Here is a 23,193-nt window from a genome sequence, read left to right on the forward strand (position 1 = left end):
GTGAAGCATGGTGGTGGCAGCATCATGCTGTGGGTATGTTTTTCAGCGGCAGGAACTGGGAGACTAGTCAGAATCGAGGGAAAGATGAACGGAGCAAAGTACAGAGAAATCCTTGATGAAAACCTGCTCCAGAACGCTCAGGACCTCAGACTGGGGTGAAGGTTCACCTTCCAACAGGACAAGCACACAGCCAAGACAACGCAGGAGTGACTTCAGGACAAGTCTCTGAATGTCCTTGAGTGGCCCAGACAGAGCCCGGACTTGAATCCGATCTCTAGAGACACCTGAAAATAACTGTCCAATGACTCTCCCTATCCAACCTGACAGAGATTGAGAGGATCTGCAGAGAAGAATGGGAGAAACTCCCCAATTACAGGTGTGCCAAGCTTGTAGCGTCATAGCAAAGAAGACTCAAGGCTGTAATCGCTGCCAAAGGTGCTTCAACAAAGTACTAAGTAAAGGATCTGAATACTTATGTAAATGTGATATTTCATATATATATATATATATATATATTTGCAAAAAAAATCTAAAAACTTGATTTGCTTTGTCATTATGGGGTATTGTGTGTAGATTGACGAGGGGGGGGTAATCAATTTTAGAATTAGGCATATGGCATATGAGAGTCAGAATGCAAACCAAAATTCTATCGCTCTGAAATTAAAAACATGATGAACCAACTAAATGTGAGGTCCTCTGCATTGCTTTGCCCCATTGCTTAGTAGACCTACTGAAGGTAAGAAGGATTGATTAATGGGTTTGTCTCCACATGACCTTTGCACAAAGAGAGTGAGACGAATACACAGTCACCTCAACAATACATCCTTTCATTTTCAATTTTTCCTGTGATTGGTCACCCCTGGTGAGCACTTTTGTCTTTAACCACATCAATTTCCTCTCACCCCTATGCCCTATTGACCCTTTCATGTGCGCTGTCTCGAAACAAGACTTTTTCGCTTGTTGTGGCCCTTAAAAATGGAAAGTGAATGTGATGTTTTATGGTCAGCAACTCATTAACTATGAATAAGCCAGCCTCCGATATAGGTCAGACACTTCAAAACAAACATTGACAGGGGGTGTCGCTAAACCTAGGACGCTCCGGTTATGTATTGGCCAAAATGGGAGTGGGCGTGTTTGAAACTCGCCTAGAAAATACTTCCCCCACCACCCCCTACCTGAGATATTCCGAAGGAGTAGGCAAGACACCTGTCAAGAAGAGACTTAAATCCAGCCTGTTACAACAATAGCGCTGCTGGGATATAACTCAACGCATGGAATAAGGACGTAATTTTGCTTCGATACAGACTGGACGAATCAAGCCTGATTTTGGGCGCTTGAGAAAAACCAATGCGCATTTAAAGCTTCCATCTCTCGAACGGCCATTTAGTTGTTTAGAACTTTGATATTCCACCTATTGTGTTTCCCCCATAGACCGTTTAGGTTTTCCATTCGAACTCACTAGTGGACCAACGCTTTATCATCAATTTGTTAACAGAGGTCTGGAGACAATGCATCCCACTATTCAGAAAGACACTACTTTCACTAAGATATTTGTCGGCGGTTTACCTTATCATACAAACGACGCATCCCTTCGAAAATACTTCGAGATGTTCGGGGATATTGACGAAGCCGTTGTGATAACGGACAGACAAACCGGGAAATCCCGAGGATACGGATTTGTAAGTGTCTACTTCAGCTAACAAGACACTGTGCAATACCTCCAAATTCGGCATAACCTTTCTTTTGACAGGACAGAGCGCTTGAATGGCTGACTGTTGTTTTCTGCTCATGCCATGTTCTTTGGTATTGTACATGAAGGGGTGAGGGTAAGGTACTGAAATGCGTGAGACGTGCGACAGACTGTCTGGCGTTGTGTCCGTTATTTTGTAACCGTTTGTGTCAACTCCGTGATATACTGTTGGCAAATGTAGATGAAGTATTACTTTCGTAACACTTTATTTTGTTGCCACTTTTTATATTACAAAAAGCCTATTAACAAACGTATTGCATTGTAAACAATGATGGAAGTGCATTAAAAGACCTACACACATTTCATTATCTACCACAGAATACTTTCACAACCTATTAGCCACCCTGAATAGGCCACTGTAATTCTTACCCAAACACCTTGAATTGAGCCCATAAAGAAAGTGAGGCAACAGTTGCAGTTGTTTTACCAGGTAGGCTGGGCCCACTGCACATATCCTACACTCTACTGTAACCATTACTTTTCCTTTACATTGTATTTTCTAACCTTTGTGTCCTGGATGGACATGTACATGTGCTGCTGACATTTATGTGCTCATGTAATCCGCAAAGAGCATGGGTCTTCATTTGGTGTAACACTGACACTTTGTTCAACTAACAAGTGTGTGTGGTTTTGCAGTCAGGTGTTTTAGCATGAGTAGATTATTCCTTTAAAAGCATAACATCAATTATCTCGAGTCCTGAACAACAACCCCCTCCCCTTCCAAACACCCATTCTCTCTCTATCTATACACACACACACTTAGTAACAACAGCGCATATATGTGCATAATGAATAAGAGCTGAAAGAATGTGAGATGGTCAAGCGGGAGGCTTTTATTTGCCCTGAAATATTTTGCATTCATAGGCACGGTAGTGTATTTACTCAGTTCAAAACAGAATGGCTGAGGAGAGACCTAATGCAGCAAATGCATCAGTTACTGGGCCTGAAGGATCTTTCCCCCTTTTCCTTCCTATCTCCCTCTGTTTTCCCTCCTCCCTTTCTCTCTCTCCCTCCCTCTGGGGGAGGTTGTGTGTCAGCAGAATGCAGTCCCCCCTGGTCACAGAGGTGTGACATGTCAGTTGGTGCTCTGAGATAAGGCTGCAGTTCTATTTTGACTTCCACACACACACACACACACACACACACACACACCACCCCCCTCTGCCAAGCTGTGTGTGGTAATGAGAGGGGGGAGGGAGAGGGTAGGTGAGAGCGACAGACGAGAGCAATGAGGGGAGTTAAAGCAATGCATATTTTCCCTGCCTCCCTGTTCATACACATGTTGATGAGTTTAGCCAGGATCTGTCTCTGGCCCAACCTGTACAGTCTGCCCATTTCACCCCTGACTTCCCATAGCAGTCTAATTCCCCCAACAGCCTCAATCAACCCATCCACATTACAGCCACTGTTAGCATAGACCCCCATAGTTTGGTGCTGTGAAATATGAGCAAAAGAATAATGCAGTGATATCAATGCCTTATACTATTTGGCTACTTGACTTTGTTACTAATATCATTTTTCAGTTCACCTAGCAGTTTGCGAATACTCTTCCTGTAATGGTTGCCATGGCACCCAGTGGCAGCCTTGATAGTTTACTCCTGTGAATGTATCTATAGTTATTTGTTTTTTAAGTGTTTTTTATGTGCATTATAATTATCAACTTATTTTTTTTTAAAGCTAATCAAGTACTGAATACAAAAACCTAGTTATCTTAACCAAAAAACGTTAAACTAGAAAAGATAGTAGCCTACTTCTCCAATCAATTAGCTAAGTGTTTGGATTTGAACACGAGCCTAGATCTTCCTCTCATCTCTCCTGGCCCGAAGGCTGGACCAAAGATGAAGAAATGGTAGCAACTTTCCTCAACTACACACAATTTCCTCAGACATTTTGAACAGATTAAAACAACCTTGTGCAAGGAGCTCAAGAACAGCCTTATGCAAATACGGGAGGGATCTTCGGGAAAACACGAGGAAGACGAGGCAGTAGGAAACTGATCAGAAAATGAATCTATTGTGTACACTCACTTGCCAGTTCTGCAGGCTGACCCTCAGGTAAATGATGTCACCCACTCCAAGACATATACAGTCAGTACAGAGCGCAGTAGACCAACCAAAATGTAATGACACTGTTTCCACCAATGACTAAACATGTTTTACACTTTGCAAACCTTATTAACAAAGTCTCCTCTTCTGTATAAGTTTCTCTGATAATGACTTTGACAAGATCTGCATCACTGAAACATGGCACAGCGAGGTAAACTTACCATCTTAATGAATCAGCTCTGCCTGAATGCAAATACATTGAAAGGGCACACAGCCATGGTGGAGGCCTTGCTGTTTTATAAACACTGCTTTATTTTAAACCCACTTGCTGTTGCTGAGTTTCAGTCTTGAGTACTTTGATCTTGAATGTAAACAACCAAATCCTATCACCCCCCCCCCCCAAGATAACAACCTCTTTTTAGCTCTGAGTTTTCTGAACCAATATTCTCTTCATACCCCACTCTCTCCAACATTGTAATTTTGGGAGACTGTTGACTCACCCAAGTGTTCTATGTGCTCGATGGCTGCTGACTTCCTTAACTTGCCGGACTGTCTAAACCATGGATGGGCAACTGGCCGCCCACCCCCCCTTTTTGAAGGCCCTCGGCTCAATCCCAACCCTCCCCCAAAACAAAAAGTTTGGTTGTGCATCAGCAGTTTTCCTCTTATGTCAGTCACTGATTGTCAGTCAATTAGCCCATGTCAGCTAAAATTTTGTAGATTGCTAAGTTAGTTTAGCGGCCAGCTATCTAAACGTGTTATCACGGTCAAATTAACGTACAAGGGCCCCCAATTTATATTGTTTGTCTTACTCGGATATCATATTCAAAACTGCAAACATTTCTCCGCACCCTATGTCAAAATATGTAGAATTGCAAGAAATTGTTGGTAAAACAACTAATTTCCCACTCTTCCCAATGGCAAAATGAGTAGAATTGCACGATATTAACTTGAAAAGATGTGGGTACGCAGACCCGTGAGCAACTGCAGCCCCTCTTGAGTTCAGATTTTTTGTGGCCTCCACCCCCATCAAAGTTGCCCATCCCTTGTCTAAACCTTATGCAATATGTAAATGTTCCCATCCACAACCATGGATACACATTGGACCTCATTATCACTGGCGATGTCCCTGCCTCTGACTTGGATGTCATCGAGCTTGGTGTCTCTGAAATCAAGGCTGTGACACTGTCTCTGACCTCTCCGCTCCCATTACATTCTGCAACCTGAGGAAACTTAACCCATCCCTCTTTCACCTTTGAGTCTGACTGCAGTGAGCTGGCCCTCGATGATATTGTCAATCTGTATAACAGCACTCTGAGTAATACCCTGAACGTCCTTGCCTCTGAAAACACATGTGAAGTAACATTCCAACACTCTCCTTGGTTCATTGATGAACTGCGCAGAATGAAGACTCCTAGCCGTAAGCTTGAGACATTGGAGGAAAGATGGTTTCACTGTCCAACTACTGGCCTATAAAGACCACCAGGCAAGCTACTCTGCTGCCTTAAAAGGAGCACAATCAGCCTTCTACTCTGCCACAGTGGCGGTCGGAAACTTTTAAGATGAGGGAGGACGATAATGTTTTTAATGAGCATGGCCTTACTTCCATTACAGCGTATTGATGATTTTCATTCACCCAGCTCAATGTAACATCGATAGATTTAGCCTACTACATGATATTCACATTTTCCCTATACCCATCATGAGGTTGCTACAACTTAGCCTAAGAATTCAAGTTTACAGTGTAGATGCACAGGTCCAGAGAAACATTTTAGTAATTGAGGTGACAGACAGTGACACATTCGATACTGACTTGCACACTCTGCCTTCATCTAGTTGATCTATGGTGTAATCATTAGTCCAATAGCTGCAAACGAGAGTTTCTATCGGACAAATTCAGGTATGTTTATCCCCGTTATGTTTGCTCTGTTTAAGAAATGTTTTTCAACAGAAACGGTGGATTAAATACACCCTTGATCATACACAAACACAGTTCACTTTCATAGTAGCCACAAACAAACAGCATGATAATTTTTCTGGTTGTATAATTCCTTCTCGCATCTCTGCGCTCTCTTCTCACGTTTTTTTTTTTGCTTCTGTACTTCAGTGCCCAACACATCAGCTGTCCTTGACCAGGTGAAAAAAAACTTTCCAACTTTCCAAGACAGACCTTCACATCAAACTGCTAACCGCTAAACACAGCCTACATCATTGTCACCATAATAGCTAATGTCAAAGTCAACATAGCTACTTGAACTAGCACATTAGTAACCACACTACAATCATGCAGTACAGTCAGCAAGCAGTTTAGCAGTTACACCGGCGGGCCCCGGTGGCAATAAATGTATAAAACCAAAAGCTTACCTTAACATGGAAGAGTTCTTGTGTTGGATAGCCATAGCCAGCTAGCTAACATAGCATCCCTCTCTGTTTGAGCTGGGTATTTGAGTAGGCTAAACTAGATAGCTGCATTTGCTAGCTAAGTGAAACTGACCTTTTTTTAAACAAAATATAGCTAGCTGTCTCTTGCTTCTCCTTCATTTTTAAAGAAATTAGTTTGTTCAAAACTGTTCAACTATTGTCTTTCTCTGAGTCAACTACTCACCACATTTGATGCACTGCAGTGCTAGCTATAACTGTAGCTTATGCTTTCACTACTAGATTAATTCTCTGATCCTTTGATTGGGTGAAGAACATGTAAGTTCATGCTGCTAGAGCTCTGATAGGTTGGAGGATGGCCTCCGGAAGTTGTCAGAAACTCATAATTATGGTGTAAGTCTATGGAAGGGGGTGAGAACCATGAGCCCCCCAGGTTTTGTATTCAAGAGCTTCAACTTCCTCGGTGTCCACATCACTAAGGAATTATCATGGTCCACACACCAACACAGTCATGAAGAGGGCATGACAAAGGCTCTTCTCCATCGGAAGGCTGAAAAGATTCGGCATGGGCCCTCAGATCCTCAAAGTTCTACAGCTGCACCATGAGAGCATCTTGACTGGCTGCACCACCGCTTGTTATGGCAACTGCTTGGCAGCTGACCGCAATGCACTACAAAGGGTAGTGCGTACGGCCCAGTACATCACTGGGGCCAAGCTTCCTGCCATCCAGGGCCTCTATATCAGGTGGTGTCAGAGGAAGGCCCTAAAAATTGTCAAAGACTCCAGCCACAAAAGTCATAGACTGTTGTCTCTGCTACCATACAGCATGCAGTACCGGTGTACCAAGTCTGGAACCAACAGGACCCTGAACAGCTTCTACCCCCAAGCCATAAGACTGCTAAAGCTTCAATCACATCTGTCATCAGTTATACAAGTTTTTCCAGTCTGACTTCCGGCCCTTGCACAGCACAGAAACATCTCTGGTTAAAGTTTCCAATGACTGCTGATTCAGGATCTCCCAGCATCCTCCTCCTCTTAGATCTCAGTGCTGCTTTTGACACCGTAGAACACTTCACCCTCCTGCAGCATTTTAGAGAACACACTGCTGTCTCTGGAACAATTCTAAACTGGTTCTCCTCCTACCTCTCCAATAGGAAGTATTACATCCCTATTGGAGAGGCCAGATCGGAGGAGTCTGCAGTCACATCCGGTGTTCCACAGAGGTCAGTGCTGGGGCCTATCCTGTTTTTAATTTACATGCTCTCTCTCAGCCTAATCCGAAGAGATTATAATATCAATTTCCACTGCTACGTCGACGATACCCAGGTTTACATTAACAACCAACCGGACACCATCCCTGCCCTAGCACAACTCAGCAGCTGCCTAGAGGACATCAGGGAATGGATGAAAGAGAACTTCCTCCAGTTGAAGAGTAGCAAGACAGAGGCTATGCTTATTTTGACACCCAAGCAGGTCATCAGTGCTGGAAACATCTGTCCTGCAATCAACAGCCAGGAGATCCGCTTGTCCTCTGTCATCTCCAACCTAGGAGTCAAGTTTAATCTTTCTCTGTCCTTCGATGCCCACATAAAACAAATATGGGAAACATAATTTTGCCATCTTAAAAACTTTTCCCAGGTCATACCATCACTTTCCCAGCCAGATGCAGAGAAACTCATCCACGCCATGCGCTGTTTGGGGGCCTCCCATCCAAATCACTTGATAGCCTCCAACTAATCCAGAAAAGTGCTGCCAGGGTCCTGATCATGACAAAGAAGTCAGACCACATCACCAAGATCCTGGCCTAACTCAACATCAGTGACCACATCTCATTCCGCGAGCCACTTTGCGATCTCTGCTCCAGCCACTCTACTGCTTCAAGTCCTCAAGACATGTCTCAGAACTATGGCATTCCGAGCCTTCTGCTCTCTGCTCCCTTGCCCCTATGGAATGCTCTCCCTGACCTTCTGAGAGCCTCTCCATCAGTCAGAACCTTTAAAACGGGCCTTAAAATTCACTTCTGCAGAATGTCTTTTTCATAGTCCTAGTCCCAATCTAAAACTGAACAAAAATATAAATTCAACAATTTCAAAGATTTTATTGAGTTACATAAAGTTTAAATAAGTCAATTAGTCAATTTGAAATAAAGGTCCTAATCTATGGATTTCACATGACTAGGCAGGGGTGCTGAAATGAACATTTGATAGCTCTGGTGGACATTCCTACAGTCAGCAAGCCAATTGCACGCTCCCTCAACTTGAGATATCTGTGACGTGTTTTATAACAAAATGTCACATTTTTAGAGTGGCTTTTTATTGTCTCAAGCACAAGGTGCACCTGTGTAATGATCATGCTGTTTAATCAGATTCTTGATATGCCACACCTGTTAGGTGGATGGATTATCCTGGCAAAGGAGAAATGCTCACTAACAGGGATGTAAACCCATTTTTCTACAAAATTAAAGAGAAATGAGCTTTTTGTGCATATGGAACATTTCTGCAATCTTTTATTTCAGCTCATGAAACATGGGAACAACACTTTACATGTGTTTACATTTTTGTTCAGTATATTTAGCTCCTAACCCGCTTACTATTTTACCTGTCTTGAATCTAAATGTATGTTGTCTTTATTGTACATACATAATGTTTTTCTCAGTAGATCATTGAGAACTCTGTAATGAAAAGCTCTATACAAATTAATTGTATTATTATTATTACTAATAGTGTAATATATATTGTAATAGATGCAGTCACAGGTGTGTGTGTGTGTGTGTGTGTGTGTGTGTGTGTGTGTGTGTGTGTGTGTGTGTGTGTGTGTGTGTGTGTGTGTGTGTGTGTGTGTGTGTGTGTGTGTGTGTGTGTGTGTGTGTGTGTGTGTGTGTGTGTGTGTGTGTGTGTGTGTGCGTGTGCGTGTGTGTGTGAGAAAGACACTGAATGTGTGTTTTGATGTACCATGTTGGTGATGGCTCTTATTTAGCAACCCGCTGTTAGTAAAATAATAATATAATTGAAAGAACCCCTCCCTGCACACCCAGACACCCACCATTTTCTGTGATAGGTCAGTATGCTAGGTCATAATGTCACACATTGTTAAAAGCACACCGGAACTTTCTATCTATATGGATCCAGGACTAGTGCTCAAACATAATAGGGAATACAGGAATTTATTGGGGAGATACAAGTTAATGGATAAGTATTTTATAAAATCGATATTGGTCACTTCTTGAATTGTAAACCTGTGTGTTCCTTCCTCCTGTCAGGTGACTATGATGGACAGGGGGTCGACAGAACGGGCATGTAAAGACCCCAACCCCATCGTCGACGGGAGAAAGGCTAACGTCAACCTGGCCTACCTGGGAGCCAAGCCCCGCAGCCCACAGACAGGTGAGTCATGCGTGCACACACACACACAGAGACCAACCCCACGTATACACAGACACACACACAGTGACCAACCCCACGCATACACAGACACACACACAGTGACCAACCCCACGCATACACAGACAGACACACACACAGAGACCAACCCCACGCATACACAGGCACACACACACACACTACGCAAACATGTGAGCAGATGGCACGCGCATACACACTCTCAGCTGACGACTATTATAGCCTCTACATTATACGGTACACACACACTACACATTTGATGGCAGACCCAGCTGTGGTCAGGCACAGTGTGACTGTACAGTGTGAACCACCAACCTACATCTGCGCCCCTTCAGACTACACACGTACACCAAACCACCTGTAACTCTGTGGAGTCTATGGGAAAATGTAGGGCTCAAAAGTAATGCACTACTGTAAAGAGAATAGGGTGACATTTTAGATGTGTCATATGTGTGACCGACGCACAGTAGCGACAACTGTAGTATACTGTATCTCGATGTTGGGTTGTTGTTGCTATGTTACACGCCAAGCATGCAGTTGATGTGCTATGATGAGTGTACAAAACATTAGGAACTCCTGCTCTTTCCATGACATAGACGGACCAGTTGAATCCAGGGGAAAGCTATGATCCCTTGTTGATGTCACTTGTTAAATCCACTTTAAATCAGTGTAGAAGAAGGGGAGGAGACAGGTTAAAGAAGGATTTTTAAGCCTTGAGATAATTGAGACATGGATTGTCTGTGTGCCATTCAGAGGGTGAATGGGCAAGACAAAACGACAACACAAAGTGCTTTTGAACAGGATATGGTAGTAGGTGCCAGGCGCACCGGTTTGAGTGTACCAATAACTGCAATGCAGCTGGATTCTGCATGCTTAAAAGTTTCCTGTGTGTATGAAGAATGGTCCACCACCCAAAGGACATCCAGCCAACTTGATACAACTGTGGGAAGCATGGAAGTCAACGTGGGCCAGCATCCCTGTGGAACACTTTCAACACACTGTGGAGTCCATGACATTGAGGCTGTTCTGAGGGCAAAAGGGGCTGCAACTCAATATTAGGAAGGTGTTCATAATGTTTTGTACACTCAGTGTACTGTATGTCAGCTTGGTATTTTGTTGTGTGTCTGTGTGTGTGTCTGTGAGAGAGTGAGATGTGGAAAGAGGGAGAGAAAATAGGGAGAGGCTGTTTATGAGAGAGGGGAAGGGAGAGGGAGAAATAAACAGATCTGTCTCTTCCTTGTTCTGTGTGACTCACCCAGGGAGTCATGATAAACACAACAGGAGAGAATGACCAACGGGTGTGAAGAGTTACAGGAACATTAAGTGTTAGTGAGGAAAAAAGGAGGGGATTGAGAGGGAGGCAGAGATAGAAGGAAGGAGAGAGAGGAGTCTCCTCTTACTCATGGTGAACTCAGGAGACTGTGTGTGTGGGTGTGTGGGTGTGTGGGTGTGTGGGTGTGTGGGTGTGTGTGTGTGTGTGTGTGTGTGTGTGTGTGTGTGTGTGTGTGTGTGTGTGTGTGAATTGGCGCCTTTTCCTAGACCATGTTGCTATGTGCATAAGAGCAAAGTTAAGCAGCATATTGGTGTTGAGAACAATGTGGCGGAGGCTGCAGCAACGTTAGATGAGAACAGCCCTGGCCTTAATTGTCTAACGAAAGTGTGAGAGAGAGGAAACCCCATCTTAATTAGGTCTATAATCAACAGCCTAACTGTTAAATGTACCTGGCTTTATAAATCATCCATATCTACAGAAATAAGACAGATCCTGCTACTGTTTGAGTGTTTGTTTAATAGCCTACTGATTCTGTGAGCGCCAAGCCTCAGGCAACCACATGTCAGATAAACATTTTCACAAATTCTGAAATTTTTCACCTTCATAATAAAGGCTTTACACTTTTTTTTCCGTTAGAACATCGTCTCTGGTATTACTTATAATTTATCATAATATGAAAGCAGAGCTTGTTCCTTAACTTATTTTTCTTGATCGGCAGTATTTTCAACAACTAGTCAAATTTATTCCACACATCCGACTTCCCCTTTACCTCCTAAGCAACCAGTAAAAATGCCCCCGTTTTAAGTTTATTTGTGATCCTCTATGATCCTCTGCATCTATTTTGCTGTCACATGCATTGAGTTTTTTATAACCAATTTATTGATGTGATTAGGATATGCAATAAGTCAGGCCCTATTGGTCACGTGCATGCGATGCATACATGTGTATTTAAAGAGAGGGAATAGGGAATGTTTATCCTAAGAAAATGAGGGATTTTGGTAACATGACTTTTCAGTCAGTAACAACGGGTGCTAGTCACAGTCACTCACTGTCATTTTTTTTAACACGGCGCAGCAAGTCTGAGCACAATCAAATCAATTGAGGTCATACTCCCTCTAGCAATTTGTGTGTCTTAGTTATTTAATTTAACAGTGCTCTTAAAGCATCAGACAAGTTCAGTGCATAAAGTTGATTTGATTAAAACCTATAAGATGTGTCTATATAGAGAGAATGTGTCATGTGTGTTGTTTCTCATGTGTCCCTGTAGATTCACTGTTTCACTTGTTTAAAAAAAAATGCCAACGTCTGTTCAACTTACAGAGGGAGGGAGGGACAGAGAGATGAAAAGTAAGAGTGGAACTCTTCCTTCAGGAACAGTCTGTCCACTATGCAGGCTCTGTCTGTCCTGTCTTTAGCTCAGATGTCCCTAGCTGTCTTCTCTCTCTTCAGTATCTGATGGTCTCTGACCCTGCCATGTTTTTATCTGTTCTCTCTCAGGTTTCTCCATCAGAGTGCAGCAGGTCCACCCCGCCCTGATCCAGAGGCAGTATGGGTAAGGAGCAACCAATGGACACGTTTGAGCGGATACATTTGGTCAAGTCGGTGACCATCGTTGGTCACCACCTTTTAAAGTGTGTTGCATTATGATTATAAAAATGGTCTGACTTGTGATCAAATGTCATACAGTTTTTGATGAAGTTGCTGCAGTTGCTTCTCACCAACTGCACCTTGCAGCCATCACCTGCATTGTGGGAGGCACTATTTGTCAACCAATCATTAGGGTGTTTTTGTTTGACCCACTCAAACGTGGCCAAAGACGTAACTGAAACAGGAACCAACTTTGCCACGATTCTAAAGTTTCAGGGCATACAAATGTTTGTGAGTGTGTGATATGGGGGTAGAGAGAAGTTTATTTCTACAGAAAATTTGTATACATTTGTATACAATAGCAGCTATCTGTGTTATAATCATTTGGTGGATGATTATTATATTTGTCCTATCGACAGATTTTTTTTCACCTCGACTCAGGACTTGAAACAATTGACCTTTTGGTTACTGGCCCAAAGCTCTAACGTCTAGGCTACCTGTCACCCTACACTAAACTAAACCTTGCTGTTGGAAAACAAGCAACCTTTCGGCTACTGGCCCAATGCTCTAACAGCGAGGCAACCTGCCATGTTGATCTGAGCCTTGCTGTTTGAAAACCACTACACTGTGCCACTTTCGGCTGTCGCAGATGTACCTCCCCCGACTTCACTCACCGACTTTTGTCTACAGTCTGCTTTAAGCTTACCGCTTGAACACACTCAGTGTCTCACTGTCTGTCATTACTTTCCCTTATCTGTTCTCTTCATCTCTTCCTTCCATCTCCTCTGTTACGAATGCCATACACAATATTTTCTGTTGTCTATTTCTCCTTCTGGTCACCTGTCTGTCCCTCCTTCCTTCTGTATATCTGTGTCTAACGTGAAATGCCTGGGCTTCCGAGGCTAATCTTTGTCTGTCTAGTTGTGTGTTCATCCCTTTGTTGTAACTGACCGTCTCATGCAGTCTGAGAATGACCCTTCCCTCAGCCAGCTGTGGTACCGTCAGTTACATGATGTTGGTGAGAATACCCAGATTCCTGCCTGCTTCACTTAACCGGCTGGCCTGCTGCTGTTTCCTAACATGGCTACATTTGGACATGGGGATATTCTTAGCCTGCTTATGGCTCTCTTTCTCTCCCTCCCCCCTCTGTATCTTTCCTTCATATATCTCTCTTTCTTTCTCTCCCCCTCTATCTTTTCTCTTTCTTTCTCTCTTTCTCTCTTTCTCTCTCTCTTTATTTCTCCTTCTTTCTTTCTCTTTCTTTCTCTCTTTCTTTCTCTTTCTTTATTTCTCTTTCTTTCTTTCTTTCTTTCTCTCTCTCTTTCTTTCTCTCTCTTTTTCTTTCTCATTCTTTCTCTCTCTTTCTTTCTTTCACTCTTTTTCTTTCTCTCTCTTTCTCTTTCTTTCTTTCTTTCTTTCTCTCTCTTTCTTTCTTTTTCTTTCTCTTTCTTTCTCTCTCTCTCTTTCTTTCTTTTTCTTTCTCTTCTTTCTTTCTCTCTCTTTCTTTCTTTCTCTCTATTTCCTTCTTTCTCACTTTCTTTCTTTCTCTCTTCTTTCTCTCTTTCTTTCTCTCTCTCTTTCTTTCTTTCTCTCTTTCTTTCTTTCTTTCTCTCTTTCTTTCTATCTCTCTCTTTTTCTCTCTTTCTTTCTTTCTCTCTCTCTTTCTTTCTCTCTTTCTTTCTCTCTTTCTTTCTTTCTCTCTCTCTTTCTCTCTATCTTTCTCTCTCTTTCTTTCTCTTTATTGCTATCTTTCTTTTTATTTCTCTCTCTTTTTCTTTCTCTCTTTTTCTTTCTTTCTTTCTTTCTTTCTTTCTCTCTTTTTCTTTCTCTCTTTCTTTCTCTCTTTTTCTTTCTCTCTTTCTTTCTCTCTTTTTCTTTCTCTCTTTCTTTCTCTCTCTCTTTCTTTCTCTCTCTTTTTCTTTCTCTCTTTTTCTTTCTCTCTTTCTTTCTCTCCCTTTTTCTTTCTCTCTCTTTCTTTCTCTCTTTCTTTCTTTCTTTCTTTTTCTTTCTCTCTTTTTCTTTCTTTTTCTTTCTTTCTTTCTTTCTCTCTTTCTTTCTCTTTTTCTTTCTTTCTTTCTCTCGCTCTCTTTTTCTTTCTTTCTTTCTTTTTCTCCTCCCTCTATCTTTCCTTCATTTCTCTTTTTCCCTCCCCCTCAGTATCTTTCCTTCATACCCCCCCCCCCACCCCTGTAGCTTTCCTTCATATCTCTCTCTCTCCCTCTCTGTGTTTGTTTGTGCTTGTGAGGAAGAGCACTGTTGACACATACTCCCTGTTGAAACCCTGTTTCAAACAACTCACTCTCATGCTGACCAGTGTCAGTCTGGTTCTGTATATTCAGTACCAAAGTTATTGCAGTGATCTACTTCGCAACTGAAGCCTGCTAACTCACTCTGTTTAACCCAGAAACAAAACATTTCTGACATCTGATTGGTCACAAGTGAGATGACCAGAGCTGTCCATGTCTCCTGATGAGTGCTATACTATATTAGGCTAAATTATCATTTTCCCATTCTGTGAGGCCGGTCTGGTTGGGCTGTGTGTTCTGTAGACTAGAGCAGTATCCAAGATTGTGATAGGCATGCCTAACAGGGCTATTAATATTGCAGCCGCCAGGCCTCAATTATTGAATGTTATATTGAGTGATAAGGGAATTCAGGCTGACCCAGATGAGTCTATGAATGAATGATGTCCATTGATTCTCTGAAGGAGAACTGCCAATTAAAGCACAAGTTCTCCATCTCCTCTACTGGGTTTGATCATGATAATATCACTGTCTGTCTGCCACCACAATGAAAATGACTTGATCTTTCTTCATCTTCTGTGGAAGTCACTAGGTATAGAGTGTTCAACTTGTCACTCAGTTGGTTGAGCAGGGCACTTGCACTGCCAGGGTTGTGGGTTCGAATCCCACGGGGGACCAGTACAAAAAATGTATGCACTCACTACTGTGTCACTCTGGAAAAGAGCATCTGCTAAATGACTAAAATGTAAAAAAGAGTTTGATCTATATTCATGAAGCCTTGACTACCCTGTCAAAACACACGCCCAGAAAACACACCCAAACTCATAATTCTGGCAGTAAGTAAAAGCACCATTATCTCAACTAATACTGTCATACTCCTCCTGTGAGGAGTTCCTCCTCCTTATTAAGCCCTGCTCATCTTCTCCAGGGGCTTTCCTGGCCTGAGGTTTCCTGGCCTGTTTGTCAGGTATTTAAGTGAAGAAGTACTAATGCTCGGAGTGGCTGTAAAGAGGGGTGTGTGTGTGTGAGCGTGTCAAGTGGGAGTTCAGGATGTGGTCCAGTGACCGTGGCTGCCCTCTCTCTTTCTCTAGGGCCCTCTCTCTATCTCTAGGGCCCTCTCTCTCTGTCTCTATGGCCCCTGAGGCAAACTCTGTTCCAGCTAGCTGGCAGGGTGCTGACAGAGAAGTGAGATGTAGCACTTTATTAAAATTCTGTTCTTTTTTTGAAGTAGGAGGCCGGGCGAGTGTGGTGTGTTAAGGGCCCTGGGGGGGGGGGGGGATCAGTCACTGCACACACCTGTTTGGGGGAACAGACAGGACAGGATGTGAGGGCTGGTGAGGGTGTGTGTGCGTGCATTGAAAGTAGAGTTGTCCTTTGCTGATTTGGCAGTGTTAGAGTGACTCAAACTGAGCTTCGCTGGTAAACATCCTATCATCCTCCCACACTCTTTCTCTCTCTTTGCAGTCTCCTCATTCCCTTACCTTTTCCTCCCTTACTTTCTCTGTCTCTTTCTTTCTCTCCCTCTTCTCTCTTCTCTCTCTGCCTGTATTTTACCCTTTATATCCTCTAACCCTTTTCCATCCCCTCTGTTGGGTATTGGGGAAAAAACAAACTGTTTTCCCTAAGGTGTTTTTTTTCTGCTTTCCAAGGACCAAATTAGTCTAAGCTCACCAATAAAATAGCCAATTCTAAAAATCTAATTATCACAATCCCTCTGAAAGGCATTGACATTTACAAACATCTGATCATGCACACATCTCCCATTCTGTGGTATTATTTTACAAGGATCCTGATTCACATATTATGTGTGCTTGATGGAACTCTTTACATACAGTATACAGGGGCATTTTAGTTGGCTAATACTATGCCAAAGCTAGCACTGCTCGAAAGATGAGTGTCCAATGCCGTGTCAGTCATTCATTGCTGCCGGTCTCTCTCGCGCTCTCTCTATATATCACGTGCGCATTACCTTTTATGTCACCAGAACTATTAAAAGCTGCAGCATCCTAAGGCCTGATGGGTGATCCTTCACCTCTTCTTGCTATCTCTCCCACTCACTACAGCCGTGGCTAGTTGAAATGGACAGTAAGAGAGAGGGAGTGGAGAGCTTCTTCTGCTCTCATGGGTCTGTTAGTGAATATTGTACACCCACGCTGCCTGCTGCACCAATCAATCCTGTCTTGCTGCCCTCCCCCTCTCCTGCATCTGTATGTGGCGTTATGAATATCTTTACTGTACGTGTATGTGTGTATATTTGTGCATTGTCTACTGTAGGTGTGTGTTTTAACTGTACATTTGTGTATGCCACTTTGTGTGTGTGTCTGCCACTGAGGACATGAGTCAAGGGGAGCTAGGAGGCAAGGGGAGGCCTAGCTCCCTCTCATAGATTACCCCTGTCACATTGAATCCATCAGCCTGATGCACAGGGCAGAGCAGGCCAGCAGCACAACACGGACGGACGAGACTTGTAATTCCAGTGTGTGAGGCAGTTGTTCTTTGGTCCTTTTGTCAGTAGTGTGTGCGTGAAACCCATTAAACTCTGTTTCTCCCTCTGTGTTTTGGGGTAAGCAGCTCTGAGCCCTCGTTAGTGCTCCTAACTCCTGATCTGGAGATAGTCTCAGCCATTAGGTTATTATTGGGTAAAGAAAGAATAAGGTCATGGATTTGTACAGGCCAAGCTGGTCCAGAGACCGTTATTATTTCAGATGTTGGATATAGGCCACCTCTGTTGTTCTGTCACTTCTTGCTAAACAGCTCTGATCTATTTTTGCAGCTGTCAGTGGAACTGAAGCAAGTTACGTTTATAAGTGGGCAGCCTAAGGCATGGTGAATTGTGGGTAGACAACAGTGTTGTATGTACCCTTTAATTACAATGGCTCAGAATCATACTGATTCTGTAGTGTGTACTATGATGTTGACTATTATTAGAAAAAATATTTTACCAGGTAAGTTAACTGAGAATACATGATGGCGCCGGAGGGGATGGCTGCCCTCTTATTGGCTCTTAACCAACCATCCTATTTAGTTTTTTTTGTGTTGTTTGTAACTTGTTTTGTACATAATGTTGCTGCTACCGTCTCTTATGACCAAAAACAGCTTCTGGACATCAGAACTGTGATTACTTACCTCAGATTAGACTAGAGTTTTTCTTCATTAAGTCAGACGGGAGGAAGATACTACAGACACCCGACCAGGCCCCGATCCCCGTCATTTGCTGGAGAAGGAAATGGAAATCAGGGTGCCTTGTCAGGTGACGAGTGGCTAATCTACCTTTGCCTTCCGTCCTGTTAGCTAACGTTAAATCGCTGGAAAATAAATGGGAAGAACTGAAAGCAGGTATATGCTACCAACAGGACATTTTAAATGTAAACAACAGCTGGTGCACGATATCTAAGGAAGTCTTGATGTTTTGCTCAGCATCTCGTGATAAGCTGTAGACCACACTATCTTCCTAGAGAGTTTTTCATCTGTATTTTTCGTAGCTGTCTACATACCACCACAGACCGAGGCTGGCACTAAAACCGCACTCAATGAGCTGTATTCCACCATAAGCAAACAGGAAAACGTTCATCCAGAGGCGGCGCTCCTCGTGGCCAGGGACTTTAATGCAGGGAAACTTTTACCTTATTTCTATCAGCATGTTAAATGTGCAACCAGAGGGAAAATTATTCTAGACCACCTTTACTCCACACACATAGATGTGTACAAAGCTCTCCCTCACCCTCCATTTGGCAAATCTGACCATAATTCTATCCTCCTGATTCTCGCTAACAAGCAAATATTTAAGCAGAAAGCACCAGTGACTCGGTCCGTAAAAAAAGTGGTTAGATGAAGCAGATGCTAAACTCCGACGAACCATCGAATAGGCAAAGTGTCAATACAGGACTAAGATCGAATCGTACTACCCTGGCTCCCACACTCGTCGGATGTGGCAGGGCTTGCAAACTATTACAGACTACAAAGGGAAGCACAGCCGAGAGCTGCCCAGTGACACGAGCCTACCAGACGAGCTAAATAACTTCTATGCTCGCTTCGAGGCAAGTAGCACTAAAACATGCATGAGAGCATCAGCTGTTCCGGGCAACTGTGTGATCACGATCTCTGTAAGACCTTTAAACAGGTCAACATTCACAAGGCCCCAGGGCCAGATGGATTACCGGGTCGTGTACTACGAGCATGCGCTGACCAACTGACATTTTCAACCTCTCCCTGAGTCTGTAATGCCAACATGTTTCAATTAGACCACCATAGTCCCTGTGCTTCCTGCTTAAATTTTTCCAGCAGCATCTGGTCTCCCATCCGGGGACCAACCAGGCCCAACCTTCCTTAGCTTTAGAGGGAAGCCAGCAGTGGGATACTGTGTGGGCGGGTGTAGGTTTTTGACATTCTCTCATGGCTATGATAATTAATCGTACACCAAGGACTCACAGTGGGTGTGATAATTATGATGGGGGTGGTTTCTGTCCTCTCAGGGGGTCAAGTTGAGCATTTTGAAAGGGTGGTGAGTGATATTGTGGATGTGTGCATAACTCTCCTACACGGTAGGTTGGTTTGTCCTTATTTGTGGCCTTAAGTCCATATGAAATGTGGGTATACAATAGTGCTGTATGTCCCTGGAATTACAGTGGTGTGGTATATAATCCACAGATACTGTAAATAAATGCCTATTTTGTGTATGTGCCTTTTTCTCCACGATGGCTGAGCCCTCTGTGCCGTTAGGCATGTGCGTATAACTCTGTGCCGTTAGGCACGCTAATGTATAACTGTATACTAAACACTAATGTGTTGCTATCTTTCTGTCCATCTGTCTCTTCAGATTGGCCCAGCAGTGTATGTACCCCCAGGCCTTCCTCCAGCCCAGTCTGGTGCTCCAGTCCCACCTCAGCCCCTCTCAGGCCTCCCTCACTTCTCCATATCTGGACTACAGCTCAGCCTATGTCCCCTACACCTCCACCACCTCTACTGGCCTGGAGCACTACCCCTACACTCCCTCCCCCTCGCTCTCTGCCAGCTACCTCAGCTACCCCTACACCCCCTCCCCCTCGCCCTCCGCAAGCTACCTCAGCTACCGCTACTCCCCCGCCACACAAGGTCCCACCATTTCCGCCCCCATTACCCCGCCCGTCCACCCCTCCCTCAACTCCTTTGCTGGCCTCTCTGTCCCCCCCGCTGCCTACCTCCAATACCCCCTCCACCAGCCTGACCACATGCTGTGATGGAGGTGTGGTGAGGGAGGTGTGGTGATGTGGTGTGAGGATGATCAAAGGGGGGCACTGATGACAACGTGAATGGAGACTTGGAACAGGAGGATTATTGTGCTATGACCTGCGACATCATCAGTATGAGACAGCCGATGAGAGAGTGGGTTCTGAATCCAAAGGGCTTTGTCAAAACAAAACACACTGGGACGTCTTCCTGTTTTTCTATTAGGGTTATTATCCATTGTTGTCGTAGTTGTTACTATGCTACTATTGCTGTTGTCACCAATGTTTATACGAATGTTTTTAGCTAATGATGGAAGTAAGAGCTATCCCTGTGTCCAATGCCAAACATGATGGAGTCAATGGAACTTGAGAACTGAAAGAGGGGAATGAATGATTCTGGATCAACCTAGATCCTTGCACTCCTCCTTACCCATACAGAACACCCACCTCGTACACCAAGCCAAGGCTAGCCCTTCAATGTAGTGGATGGGGCTTGAAGGTTGGGCGAGGATGGGTTGGGTAGCCATTATATTTAACTAGATGCTCCGCCTCTCTCTTCTGGAAGTTGTACTGAACGTTTCACTAGCGAGGTGAGAGAGAGGCAGCATCCTCTTCTGGACATTTCTCCAGGAATACCTTTCTCTAAGTGGCCTTATAGCCTCTCTCTGTTTCCATGTCCTCCATGAGTGCAAGTAAGTTATTGCAGATTGAGAATCACACTTTCACTGAATATGCAATTATTATTCTGATGGAGTATGGGATGAATATTTACAAGGTAGGCAACATTGTAACATGCTTTTTATATCAATGTTACTCTAACATAATCATGTCAAAGCAGATTTTTGTAAAGAAGGTATTTCCATATTCATGTTTATCCTCAGAGACCTGCAGCAGCTGGTGTAACTGACTATCTCAGTATTGTTTAAAGTGAGCAGAGGCAGAAACTACAGGCTAATGGAGGATGTATGATCTGGTGGAATAATAATGTAATGTTTTAATGATACAAGTGTTGTCCATCAGGTGAGTTGATGTCTGCTAGAACCTAACTGATACTATGGGCTAGACTCATGTATGTGTACAGTCATGGCCAAAAGTTTGTAGAATGACACAAATATAAATTTTCACGAAGTCTGCTGCCTCAGTGTCTTCAGATATTTTTGTCAGATGTTACTATGGAATACTGAAGTATAATTACAAGCATTTCATAAGTGTCAAAGGTTTTTATTGACAATTACATGAAGTTGATGCAGAGAGTCAATATTTGCAGTGTTGACCCTTCTTTTTCAAGACCTCTGCAATCCGCCCTGGCATGCTGTCAATTAACTTCTGGGCCACATCCTGACTGATGGCAGCCCATTCTTGCATAATCAATGCTTTGAGTTTGTCAGAATTTGTGGGTTTTTGTTTGTCCACCCACCTCTTGAGGATTGACCATAAGTTCTTAAGGTCTGGGGATTTTCCTGGCCATGGACCCAAAATATTGATGTGTTGTTCCCCAAGCCACTTAGTTATCACTTTTGCCTTATGGCAAGGTGCTCCATCATGCTGGAAAAGGCATTGTTCGTCACCAAACTGTTCCTGGATGGTTGGGAGAAGTTGCTCTCAGAGGATGTGTTAGTACCATTCTTTATTCATGGTTGTGTTCTTAGGCAAAATTGTGAGTGAGCCCACTCCCTTGGCTGTGAAGCAACCCCACACATGAATGGTCTCAGGATGCTTTACTGTTGGTATGACACAGGACTGATGGTAGCGCTCACCTTGTCTTCTCCGGACAAGTTTTTTTCCGGATGCCCCAAACAATCAGAAAGGGGATTCATCAGAGAAAATGACTTTACCCCAGTCCTCAGCAGTCCAATCCCTCTACCTTTTGCAGAATATCAGTCTGTCCCTGATGTTTTTCCTGGAGAGAAGTGGCTTCTTTGCTGCCCTTCTTGACACCAGGCCATCCTCCAAAAGTTTTCGTCTCACTGGGCGTGCAGATGCACTCACACCTACCTTCTGCCATTCCTGAGCAAGCTCTGTACTGGTGGTGCCCCGATCCCGCAGCTGAATCAACTTTAGAAGACGGTCCTGGCGTTTGCTGGACTTTCTTGAGCACTCTGAAGCCTTCTTCACAACAATTGAACTGCTCTCCTTGAAGTTTTTGATGATCTGATAAATGGTTGATTTAGGTGCAATCTTACTGGCAGCAATATCCTTGCCTGTGAAGCCCTTTTTGTGCAAAGCAATGATGACGATGGCACGTGTTTACTTGCAGGTAACCATGGTTGACAGAGGAAGAACAATGATTCCAAGCACCACCCTCCTTTTGAAGCTTCCAGCCTGTTATTTGAACTCAATCAGCATGACAGAGTGATCTCCAGGCTTGTCATCATCAACACTCACATCTGTGTTAACGAGAGAATCACTAACATGATGTCAGCTGGTCTTTTTGTGGCAGGGCTGAAATGCAGTGGAAATGTTTTTGGGGGGATTCAGTCCATTTGCATGGAGGGATTTTGCAATTAATTGCAATTCACCTGATCACTCTTCATAACATTCTGGAATATATGCAAACTGCCATCATACAAACTGAGGCAGCAGACTTTGTGAAAATTAATATTTGTGTCATTCTCAAAACTTTTGGCCACGCCTGTATACGTCAGATGTATACACGCGTGACTAAGTCGCTTTGGATAAAAGCGTCAGCTAAATGGCATACAGTGGGGCAAAAAAGTATTGTCAGCCACCAATTGTGCAAGTTCTACCACTTAAAAAGATCAGCAAGAAATCTTGCTTGTTTGTAGATGACCAAATACTTATTTTCCACCATAATTTGCAAATAAATTCATTAGAAATCCTACAATGTGATTTTCTGGATTTTTTTTTTTCTCATTTTGTCTGTCATATTTGAAGTGTATCTATGATGAAAATTACAAGCCTCTCTCATATTTTTAAGTGGGAGAACTTGCACAATTGGTGGCTGACTAAATACTTTTTTGCCCCACTGTATATATGTGTGGGTGATACAGTATTTGTCTGTGTGTCAGTGCGTGTCAGTGTATGAGTCATGTGTGTTTTGGTTAGGCACGTGTCATCCCCTAGCCCCCATTGTAAGCCATTGTGAGAGTCAGTGTTGCGCCATCGTCGCTGAGCCAGCTGCAGTTTAGGGTACAGAGCTGCTCCAGGAATCTCTATGTGCGGTACCACCTTATTTACTTGTACAATGAAGCCATACAACCACAACAGAAATATGTATAATAAAATTAATTTGTTATTACACACAGTCGCGTTTGTTTTTTGCAAACCAAAATGACGTGTGTGTGTATAAGTGT

The 23,193-nt window shown here is 43.4% G+C and overlaps 1 protein-coding gene across 1 annotated transcript; it reads left to right on the forward strand.

Annotated features, from left to right (window-relative positions):
- The first annotated feature begins 1,138 nt into the window (after positions 1–1,138).
- LOC135528007 (RNA-binding protein 38-like) lies at positions 1,139–23,134 on the forward strand. Its single transcript, XM_064956758.1, has 4 exons — positions 1,139–1,679; positions 9,434–9,557; positions 12,343–12,397; positions 19,492–23,134. The coding sequence occupies exons 1-4, from the start codon at positions 1,509–1,511 to the stop codon at positions 19,889–19,891; spliced, it is 750 nt and encodes a 249-aa protein (XP_064812830.1). The 5' UTR covers positions 1,139–1,508; the 3' UTR covers positions 19,892–23,134.
- Positions 23,135–23,193: the final 59 nt, after the last annotated feature.

The sequence above is a fragment of the Oncorhynchus masou genome, chromosome 33 (assembly GCF_036934945.1).
Source record: "Oncorhynchus masou masou isolate Uvic2021 chromosome 33, UVic_Omas_1.1, whole genome shotgun sequence".
In the NCBI taxonomy this organism is placed as follows: Eukaryota; Metazoa; Chordata; class Actinopteri; order Salmoniformes; family Salmonidae; genus Oncorhynchus; species Oncorhynchus masou.

Excerpts from the sequence above, each read along its gene's own strand:
- LOC135528007 (XM_064956758.1), top strand. The coding sequence starts at position 1,509 with ATGCATCCCACTATTCAGAAAGACACTACTTTCACTAAGATATTTGTC. Across the intron at positions 1,680-9,433 it reads AATCCCGAGGATACGGATTT|GTGACTATGATGGACAGGGG; the intron begins GTAAGTGTCTAC and ends TCCTCCTGTCAG. Across the intron at positions 9,558-12,342 it reads GCCCCGCAGCCCACAGACAG|GTTTCTCCATCAGAGTGCAG; the intron begins GTGAGTCATGCG and ends GTTCTCTCTCAG.